Source organism: Corvus cornix, chromosome 9 (genome assembly GCF_000738735.6).
Source record: "Corvus cornix cornix isolate S_Up_H32 chromosome 9, ASM73873v5, whole genome shotgun sequence".
NCBI lineage: Eukaryota > Metazoa > Chordata > Aves > Passeriformes > Corvidae > Corvus > Corvus cornix.
The window spans coordinates 9,389,065-9,414,568 of NC_046339.1; the positions used below are offsets into that span (position 1 = coordinate 9,389,065).

Consider the following 25,504-nt stretch of genomic DNA (forward strand, 5'->3'; position numbering starts at 1 on the left):
TGCAACATTTTTTTCTATCAAAAGCAAGAGAAATTTATGTGTGTGATGACGTTGCTAAACGATTAAAGAAAGGAGCATTCTATTTTTCATCTGTTTCTCAGATGGAGCCATACAGTAAATCCAGTTTTCCCTCCTCTCCCATATCTTATTGCTATGATTAACGTCATCTAAGGAACGTTACATTGAAACTGGCAAGATTAGCTACATTTTAAAGATTTCCACAACAACCAACATTCTCCATTTATTGAGCTGATTGTGTGGCCTTTAGTAGATTGCTGGCTCATATTTACTAGTGCCATATAGGGAGATAACAGCATTCTTCAGAACTGAATTTCACCACACAAGAATTGGAAGACTTGCCACTAAAAAGTATCATTATCCCAAATTAGCATTACAAGAAAGGAAAAGCAGAAGCTGTGGTTCTTCCTCCAAAGTTCCCCCAGAGAAACAAAGGCAAACACACAATTATACTGCAGTGTACCATGGGAAGACAAAATACCTGAGATTTTGCCATCTTATTAAGGCTGATATTTCTTGAGCAGCTGTGCCCACCAAACACACAGGAAAGCCATTCCAGGATATTTCCTTTACCTATCCTGAACCTTTTAAATGTCAGGACTGCAGCCACAAGCACACCACCATCCAACAGCAACAATTGTTTTTAAAGCTCTGATGCTAAACACCAGCCTGCTTGCCAGCACCACTCCTCCGTGGAAGCTGCCCAAGTTGGTTAAGTACCACAGGCTGGGCAAATAAATGCCAAGCATCAGACAGATGATAAATCAGAAAGGGCTGTGGAAATCTTCCACTGTTTCAGATGAGGCATGTTGTTACCCAGGAATTGTCTGCTTCTCCTCAGGGGGCACGCTGACCCTGACAGATGGGCAAGATACCTCCATCACATCATAAACCTATGAGGTTTTTAGTGAGAGGAGCGTCAGAAGGATACCTAGGGAATCTGGCAGTGTTCTTCCCAAGGAAGCTGTCTGCAGATACAGACTGAGACAATATATCCAGCCCTGCAAAATCTGAACCTATTTCAGAGCAATCAGCCTTGACCAGCATCCTGCTCCACCCAAGTTTCAACATCAACAAAGCCACCTCATTCCCAGGTACTCCAGCTCCCAAGATCCTCTGAAATCAAGTGTGGCTGGGAGTTGGTATTCCACGTTTAGAGGACAGTCCTTTTCTGCAGATCTCTGATTTCTAGGCTTTCCAGCAGGCTTGGGAATGTGCTATCACACAGCAATTCTCCCTGAAAAAACAGGCTGGCAAGTGCATGTACTCAAAATACAACTGAAATCTTGCTGTTCCAAATAAAACACAGCACTTGGTCTAAACTACTTATTGACAATGCAAAGCATCACAAGTATTGAAGTTCCACATCGCAGCCATGAAAATCTCAACTCCTAGCATGTGACAGACAGATGCTGCAGAAAGTGTCAGCACTTCTGTCCTCAAGAAATAGGAGGTTTTAAGCCCTTTTATGACAGCAACTTCAGTCAGTCTGAAAAAAGATTTTGATTACTAACTCAGGACTGAAATGAGAAAACCCTAAGAGCCTCTGATCTAAATCAGAAAACAACCCAAGGGACTTGATAATTTTGTTAAATTGTTAAAGAAGTTTAACCAAATTTTAGCACCCAAAGAATCTAGAGCATTGGAGGTTTAAGGGAAAACACCAGGAGGAAAATCGTGTTAGATTAAAAACTCTAAGCAGCACAATTTAAAGTGACATTTTAGGATTATTTTCTGGTTTATTGGGTTTTGTTTGGGAAGAAACTTAGGGCAGGAGGTTTTATGGCGATTCTCCTTGCAGAGGTTAAAACTCCACGGAAGGGAGCGACGATCTGCAGAATTCCTCTATCTGCAGCTTTGTCTTCCCAAATCCAAGAGTGCTGATGCCATAGAGTGAATCCAACCTGCAGTCTCATGACTGTGTCATGTTCCACACAAGGGACAATGGAGTTCTGCTCACACTCAGCTCTCCCAACTGCATAGCCTCCAATAGTTAGGAAAAGCAGTTACTATATGGAACTCCAGACAGGAACACATCAGCAGAACTGAGCTCCAGGGCTCAGAGATACCTGCTTGGGGCTCCATAAACCACTCTGCTTTCCTCTAAGGCCACAGGAATCACTCTGCCACTGAAAGGACATTAACAGGGACCAGTCCCTTGCTGCCTACAGCCTGTCCCAGGACACTCAATGGGTTTTCACAGATCACTGTATTTGCCTTCGGTTTTAGTTCTGTCAGTTTTAGGGTCATTGCAAACCCAACCATGGCTAAGCCTGAGCTGAAGAGCTGTTAAGAAGAGGACAATGAAATGAAATGGTATAAAGAGAGATGCTTGGCTTTGAGATTAGCTCAAAGAGCCTTTTGGAAAGCCTACAACAGTCTGAGGAGAGCTAATTTGTGAGGAAATGTCACTCCTGAAAAGATGATATGCCTCGCTGCTCTGACAGAAGCAATTCTTGCCATCACAGCTTCACAAGCCTTGATTTAAACTGATCAAACCAGACACCTGCCTATGCAAAATAATGACTTATATCAGCATCAAGAGAGAAATACAAGCTTTGAAGTGAGAAAATATTAATCTGATACTGTGATGTGTGAGTTCTTATGCCTAAGCACTTGCATACTGCAAAATCTTCATTTCACTTAAACAAGAGTCCTAAAATATACTCAGACTGAACAGCAGAAAAGACATTTCTCTGAAACAAGTGACATATTTATTTTTTTCTATTTCTTTCCTCCCCAAGAAACTGTTTTCACAACCCTGCAAGCGTTCTTGAGGGTAACCAATTGCAGCTACACAGGAAGGTGGCTGGGGAGGCATGCAGGGGGGCAGAAGAGACAAGGTGTCACTGCTGAGCAAATAACTTCCCAATAATCTTTTCCACAGTGTGAGTTTTCCACCTGGGAAGTCAAACACAAGGGTCAACATTTTCTGCTTTAGATGTTTGCACTAAACAAACAACCAGTTTTTAAAGCAGTTGTGCAACCCCACTTCCAACCAGAGCGGGAGGTGACTGGGGGTGCTTGCTTTTGAAAGCCAGGCTATTTTTATTTTATCCATGTAGGCACCTATAATTTCCCTGGATGTAAACCGTGTGCCTTTGAGACTCTTCATCTGTCATCTGCTCTTCCTACGCTTCAAAAGCTGAAGGTAGCAAAGTCTATTGTGACAGGCTAGCACAACAAATAGTGTTACAATGAACCATGTAAAAAAAGCCCTCCCAAAAATCAAGCTCATCAACAAATTTTACCACAATCTCCATTAAATCTCTGTCTGTGATCAGTCTTGCAAGAATTCATGGAAGTTTACCAACTTTAGCACATTATGTATTGCCACCATCTCAAAAATAACCCAGAAAAAAGCACATTACTTGCCCTTCTTGAGTCTTAGGACTTAGTTTTTAAGACTGATTTAGCTAAACATTTATTTGATTTTCAATTCAAGAGTTGTGATAGGCCTCAGGCTGATCCTACCCAGCTGAGAAATCGATCTCTTTTCTACTTGTTATGGAGAATTTAACATGATGACATTTATGAGTTCCTTCAGTAGTAGCTCATAAGATCAGGCTATTGAAGTATTTCAGCATAAATAAGATTCAGAGAAAGTTTTAACCCATTACACTGAGAAATGAAATTTAAACTGTCTGGTTTTGGTTCTTTGTTCAGGCTGTGTTCTGGGGTTCTTTTAATAAAAATTTTACTTATGTCCCTAAGTAGGCTTTTTGCCTTGAACATCACATTTAAGAGGCACATTCTCTTTAATACTGCAAAATGTGGTCTCTTTGTTACTAACAGCAAAGTTTCCTGGAGTCAATGCTCTCTATCAGGAACTGGCTATTATACAGACATCTCAGCCACTGAGTACTGGATTTACCTGGACTAAAGGCAAACCAGCACTCCAGACTCAAAGAAGCAATGCAAAGAAAAGCATGACTCTGCCCTGAGTCAGCTCAGATCCAGTGGTCTTATTAATTTGGACTCTACACCACAGAAATTGGGCTCTTCTAGCTCTGAGCTGATCCTGGAAGCAGCACAGCCACAGTCACAGAGTTTAGGCCAGGGAATTAGGTCCTGCCAGCACCAAGCTGGCTCCACATGAAGGCATTTGCACATGCCACATGGCTTACTTGTAAACCAGGACAAAGCCACCCACAGATAACCAAGGGCTGACTAACTTGGACAGAGCAGAACTGGCTCCTCTTAACTCACTCATGACTAACACATTGCATTCAATTCCACAGTAATTGTAGCAAATGGACCAAACAGTTCATTAGAGTGAACTCACCTTGCACTTGACCTGGAGACAAGTGACTGTTTTTTCTGGCATTCATTGCCAGCACATCCTCACCAAACTGTTCAGTCAACAAGTGTCCAGCTGCTGTATCAGTATTGGCAGGACATCTGCCTCGTTTCTTCTGTTTCTTCCTCCACATGTCCTCCTCCTCTCTCTCATCAGAGCCAGAAGATTTCTGCAGAGCCCCTCGGTGTCTCAGGCTGTTTGATGTTCTCCCACCAAGGGCGTCACCCACATTCAACAAGTCAGATGCAGCTCCACGCTGATACACATAATAGTCTTCCTCCACCTCCAAGTCTCCCTCTGGACTAACAATGGCATTTTTTTTAAGAGGACATCTGTTCAGAGAGGTTTGGGGTTTATCATTCTCAAATCCAGGCAGGGGCTGCTCCAGGTGAGATGTTCTGACTGGTGAATAGCTGTGCATGTTTATCCCATTCCTGGCTGGATTATCCTTCACCAGGCCTCTCCTCAGAGGTGGGTCCAGATCCAAGCTGGGGTCATTGGAGAAGCCTTCTTCCAGCTGCATCTTCTGTGCAATGTGATTCAGGTAGGACTGGAAGCGGCCGCTGTGGTGCTTTTGCACAAGCCTGGCGTACGCGTTCTTCTGGGGGGCAGCCACCTTGCTCAGTCCCTCCTTGGCACCTTGGGCAGAAGCTGGACTTCTTACATGTCCCAGCTGATCCATAGCGCAGTAAAAGGCCCAAACTTCAGAGAGTTATAAACAGACACAGAGGAAAAAAGGTTTATTTTCCTGAAACAAAGTGTCAAATAATTGATTACACCAGAAGACACAAAAATGTAACATTTTTGTAGAACAGGAATTCTGGGTTGGTAAATCACTCCAGTGTGGGGAAGGGGTTTCACAATGTACTCAACATCTGCCCTGCACCAAATCCCTGTCCATGACCTCAAGTGACCACAGCCCATAAGCTGTACCTGCCCACATGCCACATAAAACAGGGATTTTATCCCACCCTAAACAAACAGGATTCCTTTAATCTGCTCTTCCTTGCCTTTGAAAAAGCAGGAAAATTAAAGCAGCAACTGACAGACTGTACCAGAAACATCAGTTTAGTGGTTATCAGAAGCAAAATGTGTCGTGTCCAACCTGGAGTCCTTAAAAATAACTGCATCCTTACTGAAGTGCTTCACTGTTGCTGTCAAAAGCAAACACTGCCTGTCACCTCCCTCCCACAGTGACTGACACTTCGCCATTGTACAGGACAGTTCTTTCAAACACCAAAACTACCCATTTCAGCTTGTCTTTTAAGCCATGAACTCCCTCCCAGGGCAACAGATGTAAACTAATAATTGTCTTGCAAGAGCTCCTAATTCTTACTGAGACACACTGGCTACAGCTCCATCAAGCACCAGTTTCTGTAGGTGGTATCACACCTCCACCTTTGCTGCACAAGTGTGAAACTTAAGCAGATCAAGCATCTTTCCATCCTTTTTCAGCTGCTTTAGTTTTTAAGCTTTTGGAGCAAAACAATCTACTAAATTGTGCTCAGCTACTTTGAGGTAAATTACAGGTATAGACAGGATATAGCAGTGATTTTTGCTGTACGTAACATCAAAGAAGAATACAAGAATTTCTTGATAATGGAGCCCAGGGCAACTGCTGGCTTCTGTGTGTTTTCATAAAAATGCTTCTATTTCACTTCAGGACAAATTTGAAGCTGAACAGCTGAATTTCACCCCAGCTGGTACATCAAGAATTTCAGGGCTCACTACCATCTCTGCTATCCCAGAACTGTGAGGCACTGGACTCTAAGTTTAAATAGAGGATACTGCCCATTAAACCTCTCCCTTCCCTTCTCTAAGCACAGGCATGTTGGCAGGACAGAATACAGAGATCAGCAAAAGTAAAATTCATATTCGCTTCCCTTCTCCCACCATGCCTGGAATTTTTCTTTGCCCTTACTCAGCCCTCTTCTCCCTTTCACTGCCACTGCACAGAGGATAAACACCCAGGCAGTGTCCTCCATCCACACACTGCCTGGGAACGGGGCATTATCCAGCAGGGAGCAGGGGCTGCAGAGCAAGCTTCTCCCCAGTGTGCCTGCTCTGGCCCTTTCGGAGAAACAACGTGTGTTGCACCGCGATTTACTTAAGTAATTGAGCACGGATGTGAGCAGGCTTCACAATGCAAAGCAAAAATTAAAAAACCCTGAGCAAATAGGAAAAAATTTTTATGTGGTTTGTGATTCTTGTTCCTAAGATTTTCCATTGGTGCTGGCCAATAGCTAAACTCTTCTAATAGACTGACCTGCTACCGAGCTATTTCAAAACACACACGGGTAGGTCTACAAGAGCTTTCTTTTAACGTCACCTTCTCCTGTTGCCAATTCAACAGAAGCAGATAACATTTATAAAAGCCAGTGAGACTACGCTCCAAACAACGGTTTGGTTCCAGGAGACAGGAATTTACCATCTTTATTTACCAGTAAAGAACAAACATTCACAGCTTGCCTTCAGTATAATTTCTACAACTTTAACCACGTTAGCAGTCAGCAACCGCAGCACTGGAAAAGACAGGGGCTTACAATCCTCCACGCATTACAGTTTCTTCATTAGTCTTCTGCGGGCAACTAGGAATTGAAATATTCCCAGCAGAGGGAAGGCAGAGGTGGGTACAGGTATATCCACCCTGCCTGGGCACGGTTATGAAGACGAGTGAAATGCCAGGATGGAGGCGCAGAGGGAGGACACTCGCTGAGCTGGGCCCAGGATGAACACCACCCCTGCTATTGCCAGCCGGCTGGTTCTGAGGATCACCGCTGGCCTTCATCACACGCCCCCCGCGGTGTCCAATTCCCCAGCCACCGCTCCAGCAGCACAGAACCCCCGCACCGTCAGCACCAGGAGCAGCCCCCCGCCCGCCGCCTCTCCTGCCAGGCGCCCCCGGCCCCTGGGGAGCACGGCCCGCGCCGCCAGCGCGCTCCTGCCGGGCCCGGAGCGGCCGGACGGCACAGAGAACTGCGGGGCCCGGTCGCGGCGGCGCTGCCACCGGACTGGCCGGGGCTGAGCGCCGCCGGGCCGGGCTCCGCTGTCCCCCCTCCCCTACCCGGTCCTGGTCCCGGTCCCTGTCCCGCTCCCGCCCCCCGCCCCGCTCACCGGCGCCGCGGCCGCTCCGCTCCGTTTGAATGTCCCAGCGCCCCGTCCGCTTCCGGGGCAGCGGCGCCTACGGGCCGCGGCGGGGCCCAGAAGGGCGAAGCGCGAAGCGCTCACTCCGCGCCCGCCACAGCAGGGCGGGCGGAGGGATCCCAGGAGGGGACTCGGGTGTCCCAGCGCCGCTCCCTGCACTGCAGGGAGGTCCCCCGGGTCTCCCGGGGGAAGGGGAGCCTCCAGGCAGCCTTGGGCTCCCCCCGGCCAGGCACAGCGTGTGAGGGTGGGAGCCCACCGCGGGCTGAGCTGAGGCATCGCGGGGACGTGGGAGGCAGGAGGTGCATCACTGCCACCCAGCCCGGACTGTCCCCGGCCTGCCAGCTTTGCAGCCACCGTGATCCCCGGGGTTTGCTGGCAGCCACCCGCTTCCAGCCAGGGCCAGCGGAGCCTCCTGGGATGGATTGCTCCAGCTCAAGGCCAGCGCTCCAGCTTCAGCCAAAGTTTGTAGCCAGATCAATGAAAAAAGCACAGATTAGCTGATCTAATACTGTAAAGATCAGAGACTGGTGTTGTCCTCGAGGAAACTCACAGCTTTGCAGGCACCTGTACCTCCAAACGCCCCATGGGGAAACCTCCTTCAACACCTAGGTGGCCTCACCTGCACGGCAGAGAAGAGCAGGCTCCAGGAGCCTGTTCCCTGAGCTCCTTGGGATCCTGTTCCCTGAGCCCTGCCCACCCCGGCGCTGGAAGTTGGGCAGCAGGCAAACCTGCTGATCCCCTGCCCACCCATGTGACAGCACGCAAGGAGTGACCAACCCTTGGTGCGGGGCAGCAGTGGCCTGACCCCCTCCAGGATAAGTCAGAGCATGTGGACCAGAGGGTGACATTAAAGCATGAGACCAGAGTCAAGAGCTGGTACTTATATTCCCTCTTTTTGTGACCACAGACCTCTCACAAGGCTTTATAGCAGAGTCAGACCCAGGCTCTGGCTGACTGAGAATATGTGGTTTGGTCACGCTGATGTTACCTGCAAACTCAGGCTGGATTTGCTGAAGAATTTCAACCAGAAGAAAACCCGGAAAGCAATAAACTGGCCTCATGGCACCCCCATTTGAGCTGTCTGCCTGGAGCATCCCCTTGGTAGGTGGAGGAAGGGTCCAAAGGGACCTGAGCTCCAGGCAGGGCTCTATGGGGAAAGGCTCTGTTCAGTCTTCATTTTGGCAGGAACATCTGAGCAGGCCATCCATGCTGCCCCTTCACTTACGATGGGGAAGACACCGGCCCCACAGTCCTTCTTCATCCTGCATGCTGCAGATCAATGTCCACATTGCCTGGTGTCAGTCACCTCTAAAGGCCATGAGGCCACGTCTGCCCAGGGTACAGCATCACCTGTGGCTCCTAAACACAACCTGGCCCCTCAGCCATTCCCACAGCCAGCACTGCTGAGCTTCCAAGAAGCCGTGGCAAGCCCAGACCATTCCAGCTCCAGCCCTTGGGTGGGTCGAGGGAGCTCCCCTGAGAAAGTATCGGGCTTTTGCTGTGGAGCAAGGACAGCAAGCAAGACCTGCCTGAACAAGGACAGTCACATCTGCCCCAGTGCCAGGATGCCACCAGCAAAAGCAGTGTCTGGTTTGCATGAACCATGCAGAGCCAGCAGCCTCCGCCCACGATCTGCTGGCACTGATGCCCCACCCTGGCAGCTCTGGCCACCTCAAGGAGGAGAGCGAGGACTCGGCTCTGCCCTGGCATGGCTGGGAGGAATTGCCCCACGCTGGCCAAGAGGAAGCAAGCAGCCATCCTCTGGGTGAGCAGGGCCACCAGTGACACAGCAGCTGCTCCCCCGGGACCCAAAGACAGAGGGGGAACACCGTTTCTGCTGGAGCTGGCTCCAGGGGTAGCATGGCCCCACGGGATCAACCTGTCAGAGGGAGGATGTGTGCTCCCCTGCTTCCTCCTGCTCTCCCAGCTGCTGATAAAGCAAGGTGGTTGGCACCTCCTCTGCGACGGCAGGATGGTGGCTCATCCCCAGATGTTCAGGGCTGACCTGTGCCATCTGTTCAGGCTGCCCTTGCTGCATGGTGGAAAGCAGGGATGAGGTGGGAGGACCTGGGGACTTCCAGCCCCACTGTCCCCCTCCCTGTGCCAGCCAGGTGGGAGCAGCAGCTCCTCTCCATGTTGCTGAGTCACGCTGTGTCTCTGCTCTTCTTTGCTCCAGTGGGGATGAAGCTGAGCTGGGAGCTTGGCCAGGCTGCCCCCTGCACCTGGTGGTACCACCAGCTGCAGTGGCTTCAGTGTGCCCTGTCCTTCCACAGACAGGGGAGCAAATGGGGAGGTTTTGGTGTTTGTTAGTGCCACTGCCAGCGCTGGGGCCTGTGGTTTGCAGTGATATCAGGCATGGCAAGAAGGATACGGCTTCACGACTGGATGCCTCTGTCACCCTCACCTCCTGCCTCCAGCTGGGGCCCTGCTGCACAAGGGGCCACGATCCCCAGCAGATCAGCAGAGCATTTCTCAGCCCTGCTCTCCTGGTAGCAGCCAGGGATTTGGGAGTCTGGTCTGCTCCATGAGACAGGGCCTGTGTTTGTGCCCTCTTTTGCTCTACCCCATCACTGGCCCAGACAAATGAGAGGTACAGCAAATCTGTGTCTCCCTCCCAGTGCCCTGTGGGCACACAGCAGGTCCCGAGTGGCTGGGACCAGCTGCGTCTCCATCCTTCACACCCTTTGGAAGAGGTCACATGCGAACATCACAGCGAGCTGGCGCCTCATGCAGGATCTCAAACACAATCCCTCCCAGGGAAGGGCTGGACTGCTTCAGTCTCACCTTTGGCTCCATCTTCCATCCACACCATCCTCGTGGCTGCTGAACAGAAGGGAGCCATTGTGTCACTGCTGCTTCCATGACCCTCCATGGCAACTCATGGGCTTTCTAAAAGGGAAAGGTCCCTGAGCAGATTTTTCCCCTGCACTCTCATTTCCTGGGGTCCTGTAGCAGCAAGCCCAGGCCGGTGCCCTGGCTTGCTTTTGCACAGCACAGAATTATCTCACCATCTTCCCCCGGGCAGTAACTGGTAGCTGCTTCCCGACTTGGAGGCTGGAACGTGTTGCGGCACCTCGGCCGAGGTGAGAGCACCACATGGCTCCTTGGCCAGGAGCTCCCTGCTTACGAAGGCTTTGGCTCCTCTGCCTGTGGTTTCAGTGAGCACTGAGGGCCCGCCCGGCACTCGTTTACATCAGTATTAATCAGGAGTGACTGGCCAAGGGGCTGGAGCCACCCCGAGATGACTCAACAAGGGGAACCCTGGATGGGAGCAGAACAGTTCCTCTGACACCTCCACCATCCGCTTCCTGCAGCCCACCCAGCGTGAACTGACCTGCATATGGAAATGCCACCCCTGCAAACCCAAACGTCACCTCTCACAATATTTCAGGTTGCAGGCCATGGCAGGGGGATGGAGGGCAGCGGGGTGCTCTGCTTCTGCCTCCCTACTGCTGTCTTCAGGAGAGACTCACATGGCACAAGGATGTGCTCAAAGGCAAAGTGGGTCTGCGAGTTTGCTCTGGAGCCTCTGAGCACCCTAGGAAATATCTCGATTGCAGCAGCAGCACCCAACATTAAGCCAGAGTCTGTCTCCTTTTGACATCTCTCAGGTACTGGAAGTCATCTGGGCACTTGACCAGAGGACACAAGCCACGCTCAGGGGGGATAAAGGGGAGTGTGACAGATTTATTACCATAAATGAGCTAAAAATCAATCTCTCTCCACAGCAGATACCATCTGCTGTGTCACAACACATGTGGTCTTGCCCCATCCGTCCTTCAGTTTCTCCAGTCTTCTCCTGAGCCCTCCATACCTCTGGTTGGGAAACATGCCACCCAAGATCAGGACTGATGGGTTCCCATCTCCTTCATCGCCTGGAGGAATGTCTGCAACTCACCCCAGGCAGGACGCAAGGTCTGGCTTGGCTTTGTTTGTCTAGTAAAGAAAGAGAGAACTAGACCCCAGCAGGCAGACAAGAAGCAGGTGAAGGAAGCAGTGGAGGAAGGAGGTGGGAAGCCAGAGTAGGAGCAGGGTTAGTGCATTGCAACTGCTGATTTAATTGGGGTCACCTGGATTTGTCTTTTGGATACCTTTAAGTCTCTTCTTCAGTAGTTCTGCCTTCTGTAATGGCCAAATCTCCTTTATAACATATCCCTCAGTTTTCGTGCACCCTCTGGCCCTGCCAGTGGCAGGACTGAGCCTCCCAAAGGTGCTCAAACTGGCTGTGGATAACACCAAAGCTCCACAGGTCACATCAGGAAACTTGGGAAAGGAGCTGCCCTGCACTTACTGAGCTTGGGGGCAGCAGGGCTGAGGGACAGAGGGGGTCAGGGCACATGGGGCAAGAGATGTGCAGTGAGTTCAAACCCCTTCTGATGCTCCCAGGGAGGTGGAAAAGTACTTTCCAGAAAGGCAGGAACTACAGAACCACATTGCTCTGCCGTCCCAGGGATAGGGACTCACCCACAAGCCCTCATTGCCGCCCCTGCATCTCCCACTCCACATACCAGGATGAGATTGAAACAGCCCCCATAGGGGCCACTTTGGAGATGGGTGACGAGTGGGGACAGCACGCCAAGGCCGAGGGAGGGCAGTGCTGCAGTGGGGACCATGGGCCATGGGGTCGGTGGGCACGTCCCGGCAGCTCAGTGAAGGCAGGCAGGGGCTGCTGCCGGCCCCGCTGCGTCTGGCAGGCGGGGCACTGAATGAGAGCGTAACTTATCAGTATTACCTCATGTGAAAGCTCGGTGCCTTTGTATCTCAAGCAAACACCGGCCATTATGCCCCAGCAGGCCGGCATTGTTATTCTGTCTGGTTGCTAAAGGTTAGGGCTGTGGAGCCCTGCACGTCCACAGCGCCTGCCGTGGGGTGGCTGCGGGGCCACCGTGACCCCCTGCAGCCGGCAGCGCTCCCAGGCCACAGGAACAGCCACCTCAGCTGTTCCCAGGCACGGCCAAAACCCAGCAGGACCCTTATCTGCTCCACAAGGCTGCCCCACCATTCGTGGTGCTGAAATCTTCCTCTTCCCATGCCAGCTCCCGTGGCCCAGCCAGGGTCATTCAGTGCTCCTCAGCCTGGCACCTGCACAAACTCTCTTGTGGGAGATAGCCAGACTCCCTCCCAAAAAGAATAAAAAGGGACAAAAAGCCCAAATTTGGCTTCAGTGGGATCACAGTGGGATCACTTCCTGTTAGGAAGTCAAAGGCTTGACCACCAGCATTGCCAAGACCAGCACATACTTGGCTCTCTGCATCCCAGCACTCCCCTGGGGTTTCCCTCAACCAGGATGCTCCAGGGAGACACTCTGAAAGCCCCAAAGTTTTGCCCTGAAGGACCAATGCCAAAAGGGACTTCCTACCACCTGGAGTGGGTTCCCAAGAAGCCAGTTCAGAGGAGCTGGAGGGTGTTTGTGTCTGGCAGGGGGGCCACAGGGGAGCTGCTGCTGACAGCTTTTTCGAGGATGACAGGGGTTTGCACAGCCAAACCAGGTGGAGGAGGCTCCTGCCAAGCCGGGACATGCTGCTGCCAGAGGCGTGGGCTAGTGAGGACCTGCTCGCCAGGCCTGGGTGTGCACGTAGCACAGGAGGGTACAGACATCCATCCCCCCGAGGCAGTGGTGCTATCCAGCTCCACCACTGTGATGGAGATCTCCTGGATACAGGCTGGGGGTCCGTCCCCATGGGCCTGTGGGATCCCTTCTCAGGATCTGCACAAGGCATGGCTCTCTGCAGGGACAAATGTGGTGTCAATAACTCATCCTTTGGCCTTTCTGGGCCATTACCCCTTTGGGCAGTTCCTGTTCCCAAAGGGATGTTCAGCACCAAAACTAACAAGACTGGGATGATGTGGGGACCCCCGAGCTGTAGGTGAAACACTGCCAGCCCCCCATTTCTGGTGGGAAGGTATCTGAAGAAAGGAGAACAAAGACAGCTGTGGCATTTAGCTTGGAAAATCCCAACAAGCTGCCCCTACATCAGCTGCAGAGCTGAGGCTGCTGGGAGCTGGAGGCAATGCAATTCATATCCTCCAAGGACTGATGCAGAGGGAGGCTCATGGTGTGGACTCACCCGTGTGTTAGAATTGCTTCATTTTATTGACATTCAACAAAACCCTGAGACACTGTGTTCCTGCTCCCACCAGAGCAGTGAGGCATCCCAGCTCCGGAGCACAGATATCCCATTGTAGCCCTGGGAAAAACACCCAGAATGTCAGGAGGAGGCTGGAGCATCCTAGGAAGCCCAGGGGAAATGGCAAATCCCAAAAGGCAAAGCCCTGGGAGAAAAACACACTGTGCGTGTCAGGATATCAGCACTTCACTAGCAAAGACCTGTGAGTCTCTGCCCAGGGCATTTCCTCTTCTCAGCTTTGCCACTCTGAGAGGTTTTGGGAGGGGACAGAGAGGCCCTCTTGGTCTCCGTGCCCTTGCAGCACATGCAGCCCCATCCTTGCCTGCCCCATCAGGGCAGCTCTGTGGGGTGTCTCCCCATCACAATCCCAGTTTGGGAAGAAGGGATATTGGCCATGCCTGTATCCTGAGCCAGAGCCTTCTTCCAGACCCAAAGGAGATAGGGGAAAGTGCAGAATCACGTAGTGTTTCCTGTAATGCCTCATTCAGCAGCAGCATCCAAAATAAACACCAGGGATGTTCAAACAGGCCAAAATCTCCATCAGTATTTCAGACAGCACCCCAGGAGCATCACACCCCAGTGTGTGGAGCCACCCCATCTCCATGACAATATGGTTGGGGCCAGGGGCTAGTAGCAGCCAGTCTGAGCTGCCAGAAAGTGCTCCTGCCTCAGGGGCTACAGAGTTATTCCCCAGGAAAGCTTTCTTCGAAACATCCTCAGGAGGCACACCACTTGCTGCATCCTGCCACAGAGGCGGGACCGGATGGTCCCCTGCTACTGCATGTACCAGAGGCTGCTCATCCATCCCAATAACCAAAATTGAAATCTCTCTCCAAATTGCTTCTCCCTGAGCTGGCTATCATCAGACCCCTAGAGTGGTACTCTAAAACCTGTAAAAAAAAGAAAACCAACTGTAAGAAATTCCTGTTGTGGCACATCAAACCCTTGGTGACATTTTCTTGGTGAACACAGCACACCTCATATTCCGGGGGACTGGTAGTTGGTGGCTATGCTGGAGGGCAAGTAGCTCCCTTATCCTTGTAGCTGCTCCATCCTTGTAGCTCCTCCATCCCACCACCTGGGATGGTTCTTAACCAACAGCTCCTTCGGTTGGCCATTGGTTATGGGAGAACACCAGCCCCTCTGGCATCATCATCACATGCTCTCAGCCTTCTGATGTCTCTTTTTGCAAGGGGATGATTGGCTTTCACATGGCATCAGCTGAAAATCCTCATGCTAGGGTTATCCGTCTCTTGGTCAGGAAATGCTCTCCTGGCCCAAGGCAGCAGAAGAGACATAAATCTGGCCAGTTGATTTCCCAGATCAATAAGAAACATGCTCCCTAAGGATAAATGAGTTGAAGAGAAAGGGGATAGATCACTGGCTGTTCACTGCTACAGTAGCAGCTTACTTCAGACTCGAGTCCATACTTCTATCCTGTGAACCTTCTCAACATCCTCCTCTGCAAGATGCCTGGAACCTGGCTCCTAATTTCAGCCAGGAGAGCCAGGGCCCCAGTGCTGCCTGGCAGGATGCAGCCTCACCCACAGGCATTGCTCACCCATTCCTTGTGAAGGGGCCAGAACACCTCTTGCTGCTGTCACACATATCCCCATGACCCATCTCCTCCCACTCTCCAAATCATGCTGGCACTGGTCACACTTTGATGGAACCCTCTCCATCCTCAGGCAGGGGACATGTGTGCCCTCTCTCACACACACAGTCTCTGCTCCCTTCCCCACTCCCTACACATCGAAAGTTCCCATACTCAGGGCTCACCCCACTTCACAAATATTCAGCAGCTTCTCCCCATTTTTATCCCCACAGCAGCCCATTCCCCATAATCCAGCTTCGACACTGGTATTCCTCAGAAGCAGGCCAGCCCTGGAGTCCCTCTCTCTTCCTGGCTCTCTTTGGGCCCCTGGGCACGATGGGGAGGGGTGTCAGCCCCTCCAGCTCACCCCACAGGTCTCCGTCCCTCCTTGTGCAGCTGTGCAGGATCCTCTTTGCTCTCCAGTGCCTGGGGAAGACCCCTGTGAGCCCAGCCCTCTCTCTCCACTTCTCATTTTCCACACATGCTCCAGGTCTGCCAGTTCTCATCCTGGCTGATCATCCCACAGGGCTGTGGACTAATGAAGGTCCATCCCTTTAAGGGTTAAAAATTTTCAGGCCCCCACCCCACCAAGCAAAAGAGTTTCACACTCTTAACCCCTTCCTGCACACCTCTGCTCCCCGCTCATAGCTTTTGCCACGCCAACGGATCCGATCTGGTTTGAGTTAAGGCTTTGTGTGTGCCCGGCTCTGACTTCGGCAGAGTAATTTGAATAACAAGGCTAATTGGATTTATAAAGCACAGTCCCCCCTTTCCCCCCCTCAAACCCGAGGCTCTGCACAGTGTGACAAAGAAAACACACTAATGAAAACCACGCTAGCGAGAGCCGAGGGCAGGGACGAGCCTCCTGCGGGCAGGCACTGGCTGAGACCTGACCGCGTTGTGGCATTTGTGGCGATGCTCTAATCCGCCGGGGCGAGGGGCTGCTGGAGCAGCTCCGGTACCGACCCCACCAACTGCAGCATGCGAGGGGGGCTGGTGGCAAGCGAGGCGGCCCTTCCTGCCTGCATCGTGACATTTCTCCGCAGCCGTCTGTCTCCTTCCCCATCCCGGGTCCCCCGGGAAAAGCCACGGGGCAGGCTGCCCACAGCATCGGGGCAGGAGCCAGCACAACCAGGACGATGATGGCAGGATTCTGTGGGGGCTGCTGAACTGCTGGTGGCCTCGGGAACCCCGACATCCCCAGGCTGTGGAGACCCAGGGCTCAGCTGCCTGCTGCTCCCCTTTCCCCTGCAGAAGCCTTGCTGATGGGGGTAGTGGTGCAGAGCCCCCCATTCCTTGCACCCTAGAGAGGCTGGATGTCACATTTCAGCTACACTTTGTGTGGGACAAGGACCGAACCCCAAGAGAAGGGGCCTCTCTGTGCTTCTTGCCTGCACCCACGGCTCTCTGGCACCCGGGGTCGGCTCTAATCCCGGCTCCATCACTTCACTCTGCCTGCACGCAGACAAATGCCCAAGCACAGCTTCACACTCAAAAAGGTCCAAGTTGTCTCCACCTGGCAGGCACAATGGAAAAAACGCCGAGACCTTCTCCTTCCAGCTCCCGTTCACATGGAGCTGAAAAGCCAATCTCCTTTGAAGTGTCCCGTGCCCAGTAGCCTGGGCTGTGGAGGAGGAAACATCTCCCTGCTCCTGAGTGGTGATACTATGGACCCCCAAAGAGCCATGGTCCCCCAGCAGGGGCAGCTCCCCAGAGATCTGTGGAGCAGCAGAGCCCAGAAAGACCAGGATACAGAGCAGGAGGAAAGGACCAGACGAGAACGGACTCCAGGGACAGGGGGAAGAGCAGAGAATGTTTCCCTGGTCTCAGGGAAAGGATTTGGGGTGCAAATCTGACTTAATGCAATCCATCCCTGCATGCTTCTGCAAAGAGAGGGGTGTCTTTCCTCTGGCCTCATGCCAATAAGAGCATTCCCCCTGGACAGAGGGCCAGGGACAGTTCTCAGCTCCATCAGTAAAAAGCCAGCAGAGCACCAGAGCTGCCCAGTGCCAGCCCCAGCAGCAGCAGAGGCACAAATCCTGCCCTGCCAGCCAGTGAAGGGGAAGGCTGAGGGCAAGGGGCCTCCTCAGAGGCCCTGCGATCCACTGGGGTTAATCCCGGGATCACATCTTTCTCTGTGCCCTCTAACTCCAGGAGCAGGTCAGAGGAGGCCAGGCTGCATAGCCCTGTGGTGGGTCAGCCAGTGAGGTCCAGTCCCCAGAAGGGACCCTGTGACACTGACTGTGCCCTGAAAAGGACATCCCCAGGGTGCTCGAAAAGCCCCATCTCCAGGGCCAGGGACACCATTCAGATCCTCCCAAAAGCAGAGAGAACACGTCACCCCCCCCCAAGCCGAGAGACCCACTTAGGTGCCCTCAAGAAGCACCACTGCCCCCTCCATCCCTTCGTGTCCCCAGCATCCCTGTCACGGAGAGCAGTGGCCCTGCTCCTGCCACGCAGGGACCTGGGAGGCACAGTTTCTGATTTAATTTTGGATGTGGGGGAAAAAAAAAAAAAAAAAAAAGGTGCTTTTTGCTCTCATTCCTGTCTTTTGGGATTAACCCCGCACCGGGACCACCCCCCTGCCTGGCCCGTGTTCTCCGCGGGAGGTCAGCAGGGCAGTGCGGGGAGCGGAGGGGCCGTGGGGCAGCCGGCATGGGAGGGCAGGCAGCTTGCAGGGGGTCCGGGGGCGTTTGGGGGAGGGCGGGGGCATCCGGCCAAATGCCCCCCGCTTTCCCTTTCAGCTCCCCAGCTCCCGGAGCTGGTTGTCTTGTGTCATTTGTTACTGCCGGGGGAGATGGGACACCACCACCCCCCCTTTAAATTCCTGCTATTGTGGAGTGCAGACCGGGTTGGACCTGGGTGTTTAGATGACATCACCGAGCAGGTTGGGTTATAAAATGAATGAAGCAGAAAGCAGCCCAAGTTCACTAGCTCGGCACTTCGCAGGCGGCAGGAGGGACCTCGGGGCTCCGCTCTGAACTTTGACTTCCGTCCCGTCCCGTCCTCTCCCCGGGGCTGCCCTCGGCTCCCCGCTGCCCCCCGGCCCCCCTCCCGCTCGGCCCCGCAGGATGCAGATCTCACCCTTGCTGGCTGGTGGACTTTTACTCGCGCTGCTCTCCGTCAGGCTGGAGGCGAAGCCGGCGTCTCAGCTCCCACAGAAGGTACGGCTGGAGCTTTCTCCGGCTCTTCCTCCTCTCCCGGTCCCGCTCAGAGTCCTAACGGCACAGGGGGAGACGTGGGGTGACTGTGGGGTGCCAGATTCAGTGCAGAGAGGGGTTCTTCTCTCCTCATGTGCTGTTTGACTGCAAGAGGGACTCCCTGCTTCTCCAGGCTGTCCCGAACGTCCGGGGACGTCAGCCCCAAACCAGAGGCTGGAGTGGGATGCGGTGTGCCCCGTACCCCGCGGGATCGGGGCAGGGGAGGGTGGCAGTCTGCTCCCCGGAGTCACCCTGGGGACCCCTCTGTGCCGGGCACGGGGAAGGGGGGGCAGAGCCGGAGTGGGGCGGGCAGCAGGTGCACGGTGGGACAGGATGCGAGACCGGAGCCCTCCGGGCAGTCCCGACCAAACTGGCCAGGCAAGGGCACAGAGGTGTGTGCCCCTTCTCCCGGTGTCCCGCGGGGAGGGGGTGCTCCAAATGAGAGTGTCTCAGGGACCTGGCTGTCCCGAGATGCTGAGGAGGAGGGATGTGTCCGAGGCCACCGACACTGGGTGGCACTGCCCCAAGGTCTGGGCACAGAGGTGGGGACATGGTCTGACGAGTGCCCCAGGACAGCAGTGGGATAGGAGTGGTGGTGTTCCTGTATGGAACTGGGGTGCAGGCTGCAGAAAAAGAGTTGATATAGGGGGGTGTTGGGAAGATGAATGAGGATGAACATTTACAGGGCTTGGTGGGCAGCAGCTCTAAGCAGGGAGAGAGATGGGAGGCCTGGGAGGTGGGGGGACAGTAAGGAAGGAGGTGTGTCCCCCTAATTGTGGGTCAGGGAGGATTGGGAGGACACAAAGAGTATTAACTAGGGGAGGGAGCAGCAAGGAGGGGGAACCCTGATCTCCCCACCACTGCTGGGGACACTCTACAAGGCAGGGGTGCCGGGGGAGCTGTGGGGCAGGACCCCTCCCCATAATCTGAAGAGGTTTGTAAACTGGTGAGGGATGCAGTGACCGAAGGGGTCTGAAAGGAAAGGACCTCCCAGCTTTCACGCCCCTTCAGATTATGGGTGGGGGCGAGGACGGGACGAGATGGGACGACGGGATAGTGACAGCAGCACAGCTGGGGGGTGCAGCTGTGGGATGGAGGGGAGGTGTGGGATATGCAGTGACCGGGACAGGAAGACACCGCTATGGTGTGGGTCAGGGGAATGCTCTGACCCCAGGGAAGGGAGCACACATTTAGAGAGGGGAGAAGATACCCTGGGCACAGACGCGGGGTGATGGACTGCACTGCCGGGCACAGACCCAATCGCGAGTTTGCATCGCAGAGGGGATACACCGACCCCCGTGCGCGTCCCTTGCGGGGGTCCCCAGCGCTGATGGGGATCGCTGGGGACGGCGGCGCTCTGACCCTCTCCTCCCCACAGGCCTCCCGCGGGTCGGCAGCGGCGGCGGCGGCGGCGGCGGCAGCGGCAGCGGGTCCGCCCGAGTCGGCGGAGCGGGAAAAGGAGCGGGAGAAGGAGCGGGAGAAGGAGCGGACCGGCGGCGGCGGCGGCTCGGGCCCGCGGGAGGCGCGGGAGGCGCGGGCCGAGGCGCGGGCGCGGGCGGGCTGGGCGCGCCTGCTGCAGGACCCGCCGGGCCGCCGCCACAAGGGCCTCCACAAGAAGGGCCTGGGCAAGGGCTGCTTCGGGCTCAAGCTGGATCGCATCGGCACCATGAGCGGCCTCGGATGCTGAGGGACCCCTGGCGGTGAGTGCGCAGCCGGGCCGGGATGGGGCCGGATGGGGCCGGGATGGGGCCGGGATGGGGTCGGGATGGGGCCGGGATGGGGCCGGGCGGCTGCGCTCCCGTACTGCAAGGGATGCGGAGGATGCGCTGCCCTGTGAACGCGAGATGCCAGCGGGCGGGACTGCAGGTGTTCATCCCGCTGAGCCTCGCAACCCCCGGCATTGCAGGCGGGCAAAGAGGAGGACCCCAAAGTCCGCCTGAATTGCATTCCCGTCTGGAATCCACCGGCCCTCCTGCTGCCTTGCCCTGCAGAAGGATCAGAGACCCCAGCTGCTCCCGCAGCAGCTCAGACTGGATCCCCCCTAATTTGAGCTAGACCCGTAGGCTCCGGGGAGGATGCAGGAGGAGCTCCTGTGCAGCCACATGTTCCCAGTTGCCCCCTGTGCTTGACACACATAGGTGACTATGGATAGGTGTTAGGAGGGCAGGGTACCCCTTGTGTGCCTGCAGTGGGAGGATTAGTGAAGCTCCTGTCAGCCATGCTCCAGTGCTTTTAATTTAAGGAAAAACAATACACAAGTTCCCCAGGTGCCTTCTAGGTGTGGTGACAGCCAAGAGTAGCACTTTCCTAACTACAGCTTTGCATCCAAGCAAGTTATGGGAAGCTGGGAGAAGTTCTTCCCACAGTGTTTCAGTCACTGCTTAGCAACCAATGGGCGAAGTAGTGTCACTTGCCCAAAGTGATGGGTTTGGGAAAAACATGGCAGTGCCTCCCCTGCCAGGTCTCCCTGAGGGTTCTGGGGGCAGTAAGGCACTGTTCTGGCCTAGCCCTGCCAGCAGGACCCACACAGATGAACTCATGCTGCAGCCCAGGCCATTCACTCTTCTTCCCGTGGCACAGCACTGCCCCACTCACAGGGACATGCCCGGCCCTGCAGTAACATAACTGGGCACAGAGGGGACTGGATCCAGCTGCTCTGCAGAGTGATGGCAATAGCACAGCCCAAAGGTGCCCACAGGATGCCATTGCTGGTCTATGGCCTCTCCTGAAGGGATGGGTGCTCTTTCTCTCCTCCCTTACGTAGAGGCTCCTCAATATTGCCAAGTAGTGCCAGCTCAGGGCTCCAAGAACACACGTACCCCATGCAGGCAGCTTACAGCCATTCCCTCTCACTAAACTCATTAGGACAAGAAAAAAACTCCAATAAACACAGGGGCAGGAGGAGCAGCAGCTTCCCTCAGCCTCTCCACTGAACACCAGCCAGAAAGCAAAGGGTGCACTTCTTCCTTGCTTTAGCACAAGCAAAAAAGCTCAGGGATGGCTTCTGCTGAGTTCAGCATCCCCCAGGCCCAGGTTACTTTGGCAGGGGTTTTGGCTGGGTATGGGTAAGGGGTGCTGTATGGCAAGTACTAACAGGCACTTTGTTCTTGTTCCTCCCAGGGCTTTGAATCTGTAGTCCACTTTATCCTACCATGTGCGGCCAGGCACGGCCATCCCCCAAGCAACACCTAGAAGAGCAGGGACCCTCTTGGAATGGACAAAAGATGTGGCTGTGTTTTTCTTTTTGGTACGAGGAGTCATGGCACCAGCTGTTTTGGTTTTGTTATTTTTTTAACAAGTGCTCTCTATCTTATATATATTATATATACAAACACTCACCGAGACAAGGGACAGTGCTTTTCCAAGAGACTGATGAAGCCAGCTGTATAACGTTGCTGTTTGTAAATTCATGTCATGCATAAATGTATTTATGTTGTAAAGCTATTTATATATTGTTTATAAAGAGATATTTATAAAAAAATTATTTATGTAACTAAATGAAAAGTCAAGCATTGTAACATTTTTTGTCCTAAGTAGTTGAAAAACTTTAAAAAAAAAATCATTCCATGTGGCATTTTGTAACCTGTCTTTATTTAAAAATTCACATACAATTTAAATGTCAGATTGATTGATTTCAACAGAGCTAAAGAAGAAATTGTTCAAATGTTTTAGAAAAGTCAGGAGTGAGAGAAAGGCCAGCTGATATTTTAAGCTTTGATCCCATATGCAAAAGTAAACTTGTGCCCAATCCTGTGATGCTCTGATGGACTGAATCCTGCTCGGCACTGCAAGGCTCTGCAGACCCCAGCTGAGCTCCCTGTGAGAGCACACGGCCTTGGGCAGCACATCCATGCCCAGGTCCCAAATGGCATCCGTGGAAATGAGCCCACCATGGTTAACAGCCGAGTCCTGGATCGACAGCAGTGTGACAAGGGCAGCACCTGCCCTAGATGGGCTTTAACCACTTCCAGTGCAAGTTGCAGCCCATAACTACAGTTCTGTCACTGGTGCTGGATGGAGACGCCATCCCTGCTCACAGCAACAAAGAGCCTGTGCTGGATCTGGCCCCTGGCTGCGCTGGTGGGGGCAGAGCTTTGTGCCTGAGGCACTGCTATTCCAGGATCCGGTGGCCCATTTAGTATCTTGTTGATATTCCCATTCTCCAGCCCTTTGCCACTAAACTGTAAAGTCCCTTCCTCCAGCAGAGATTTATTTAACTGAGCCAGGGACAATACGTAGACAGACCAAAACATACTGAGAGCTGCCTGGTAAGGATTCATGGACACAGCTGTTGCTACAGCTTCTTGCTATGTAAAGTGCATGAAATAAATCGTTAAAATGACTCGGAGCTCTAAAGGAAACAGCAAGTGAGGGGGCGGGGAGAGCAGTAAACACGCAAACTCCTGCTTGAAGGCTCTTTGGTCTCATTCTTCAAAGAGGCCTTAGAAAAAAAAGAGTGGCAGGTGCCCAGCCGTGACAGGAGTCACAAATTACGCCCTTGCCATTGTAGTGGGCTGGGAAATGACAAGCATTATGCTCTGCTGGGCTCCGGTGCCTAGGACAGGGCAAAAAGAAAGTCACCAAGACCCAGAGGAAAAGCGATCTTTTTCCTTAGCAACCACCAGGAAACCATAGAAACCTCCAGCCAGACTCACCCCAGCTCTGACAGAACACTGGGTGCACAGAACAAGAGGATTCATCCAGACACCTGACAGCTCAATCATCAGGTTAGGAGCATGCAGGGGATGTTTCTGACCTCTCATGAGCATGGGCTCCGTCAGAGACAGGTACCCACCTCACAGCACCCACAGAGTCCAGCTGGATGGGGAGCAGCAGCTGACGGACCACGTAAGATGTTGCCTATGGGCATTCCTCCTCCTGGCAGGGAGGGAGGCAGGATGGGCAAGTGGCAGCTTCCATAGGGAATGACAACCCACTGTAAGGGCTCTGTAAGTCAAATACACCTGTGAAGGTCACGCTACCAGCTCCACACATCTTTAGAGGGAAGGACAGGCTCCTCAAGAGATGCCCATTAGAGGGGATTTTCCACTGTCACCCAGCAAACCTAAGGGACAATAAGGAATCGCTTACTGTGCAGACCTTGCACAGACAGGTCTGAACAGAGGTGTAAGAAGGTGGTGCTGCAGGTCCTGTTCAGGGTCTTGGTTCTTGAGCATGAAGCCAGAGTAGTGACCATGACTGAATAACCAAGGTGAGGACAATTCCCCTTTCAGTTTTGGCTTTTTGCTGCAAGCCAGAGGCGAAATAAAACCACCTCCTTCATGATAGAGGGGTTGTCCTCAACACAGCAGCAGGGACTCAGTCTCAGGAATTCAATCCACACAATTTGACCACCTGAGTGGTGGCAGTGAGTGAGGCAGAACTTGAAATAAGGTTGTGAGATCAGAGATCACGGCCTGGGGTCATGTACAATCTGGATTCCCGTTTCTCCTCAGCAGCATTGTCCAAGGGAAAAAGCACAGCTCACAGCATGGGTCCCTTCCATCCACTGGGCTTTCTGGGAAAGCAAGCCCAAGGAAAAGGACAAAGCTGTATGGCAAAAGGACATTAGCTTGGCAGAAGAAAAGCAATCAGAGCTAGAGCTCCTGGTGCAGAGGGAGAGGATAACAGCTTGGTTCCTTGCTTTGCTGCTTCTGGTCTGGCCAAGGATAAGCTACCCTGTCCCTCAGGATGTGGATTTCCACCAACAGGACGGGAATATTGTGCCCATGTGGGGGTGTGAGCTGATGTGAAGAGAGAAGGCAGCACTCGGGAGTGAAAGAACACTTGGGAAAGCTCAGATCCACTCAACCTCAGCCCCTCTGTGGCACAGCCAGACCAGTGGGTCTGACAGGCAGAGAGTGGCACTGCCAGCAGAGGTCAGTTCCCAGAGCACTGATGAGCACTTCCCTGGTTCGCTGGACAAGCCAGAATGGGAATCAGAAGTGGCTCATTAGAGCATACTAATCCCCCAAAAAGGTCACAACTGGGTCTCCCTGACAGGGGCTCAGTAGAAAACAAGGGCAGCAAGAAAGAGGGGCCACAGGAATCTAATTAAGAGGCAGGGAGGCATCTTGTGCAGCAAAACCAAATTCATCTTGCATCACTGCCTCCCCTGTGGGCCAGCTAGGTCAGATCCTCACAACATCCCATTAAAAGATTCATGGGCAGCCCTGGAAAACTCCCCTGCCACATCCTAGCCCAGACAGTGTAACTGAACAAGTTGTTCTGGATGCAAGGTGCAGCCTCAGGAGGTGGCATCTGATATCTCAACCACAGTCTCAGACAATGGCCTTTAGCAGAGGTGTGTACATACACCTGGAAGTAAGAGGAGAAGGAGTCCCAGGGTCCCCTGTCCATATTCAGATCAAACCAGCACTCATGGGACCTACATGTTTCCTGCACCACCAGCTGAACGAGCAGTAGCTAATTCAGCTTCCTAATGGGAACACTTGTGACAACATAGGAACAGCCTTGATTTCTCCTCTCCAGGAGCAATTCCTAGCAGGAGTTGAACTATAGGCCCCCAGCCTGAAAAAGCACACAGCTCTCTAGTGAAAAAGGACAAAGAGCTTCCTCCAGTGCTGTAGTACAAGTGCCTGGGAAAAGCCCAAACAGGCTGGAGCAGACCTTGGAGCTCTCACAACAGGGACACAGTTGCCTTCTAATGTGTGGGAAATCAGTTCTGTTCCCCCAGCCCATATTGCATGTTTTTCCCTGATACCATTCATGCAACTTTTCTCAGGTACTTATTGCTGAAGGGTTACAAAGCCCAGCTCAAGGTGACAGCAAATCCCAAAGCAATGAAGAAAAAGAGAAGCCCAGAGTCCCAGAGCAGGAGAGCAAAGGAATTTTCCATCTGGAAAGGGACTTGAGGCATGGAGCAGGGACTGCCAGGAGCAGCAGCACACATGCCCCTGCCACTTGCTCCAGGACTTCTCCAAGCATGGGCTGCTTCCCTCAGAATGCAGAAAAACAAAGGGAAGGGATCACCGGGCAACTTCCAGAGGGAGCCTGCACTTGATACAAGCGTGAATTGAAAACAAGAAGGGAATTGAATTCATGCCCCTTCCTGCCAGTCAGCAACTAACCTTGTCAGGAGGGATGGCAGCACTAACCG

General features: G+C 53.2%; 2 protein-coding genes across 4 annotated transcripts in view; one reads left to right on the forward strand and one right to left on the reverse strand.

The window, feature by feature from the left end:
- The window catches only part of DIS3L2 (DIS3 like 3'-5' exoribonuclease 2), a 184,637-nt gene extending 177,104 nt beyond the window's left edge, over positions 1-7,533 (reverse strand). Inside the window, exons 1-2 of one of the 3 annotated variants that reach the window (XM_039556845.1) lie at positions 7,433-7,533; positions 4,304-5,020 (exon numbers count right to left, since the gene is read on the reverse strand). In XM_039556845.1, coding sequence (XP_039412779.1) covers positions 4,304-5,000 — 697 coding nt within the window. In that variant the 5' untranslated portion in view covers positions 5,001-5,020; positions 7,433-7,533. Of the gene's footprint in view, positions 1-4,303; positions 5,067-7,432 lie in introns of those variants that run through there. The other 2 variants (XM_039556846.1, XM_019284708.3) reach the window with 2 other exon arrangements.
- Positions 7,534-17,984: 10,451 nt separating this feature from the next.
- Positions 17,985-21,955, forward strand: NPPC (natriuretic peptide C). The gene is made up of 3 exons (XM_010397503.3): positions 17,985-18,348; positions 19,763-20,084; positions 21,505-21,955. Exons 1-2 carry the CDS (start codon positions 18,256-18,258, stop codon positions 20,069-20,071), a joined length of 402 nt encoding a protein of 133 aa, XP_010395805.3. The 5' UTR covers positions 17,985-18,255; the 3' UTR covers positions 20,072-20,084; positions 21,505-21,955.
- The last annotated feature ends 3,549 nt before the right edge of the window (positions 21,956-25,504 follow it).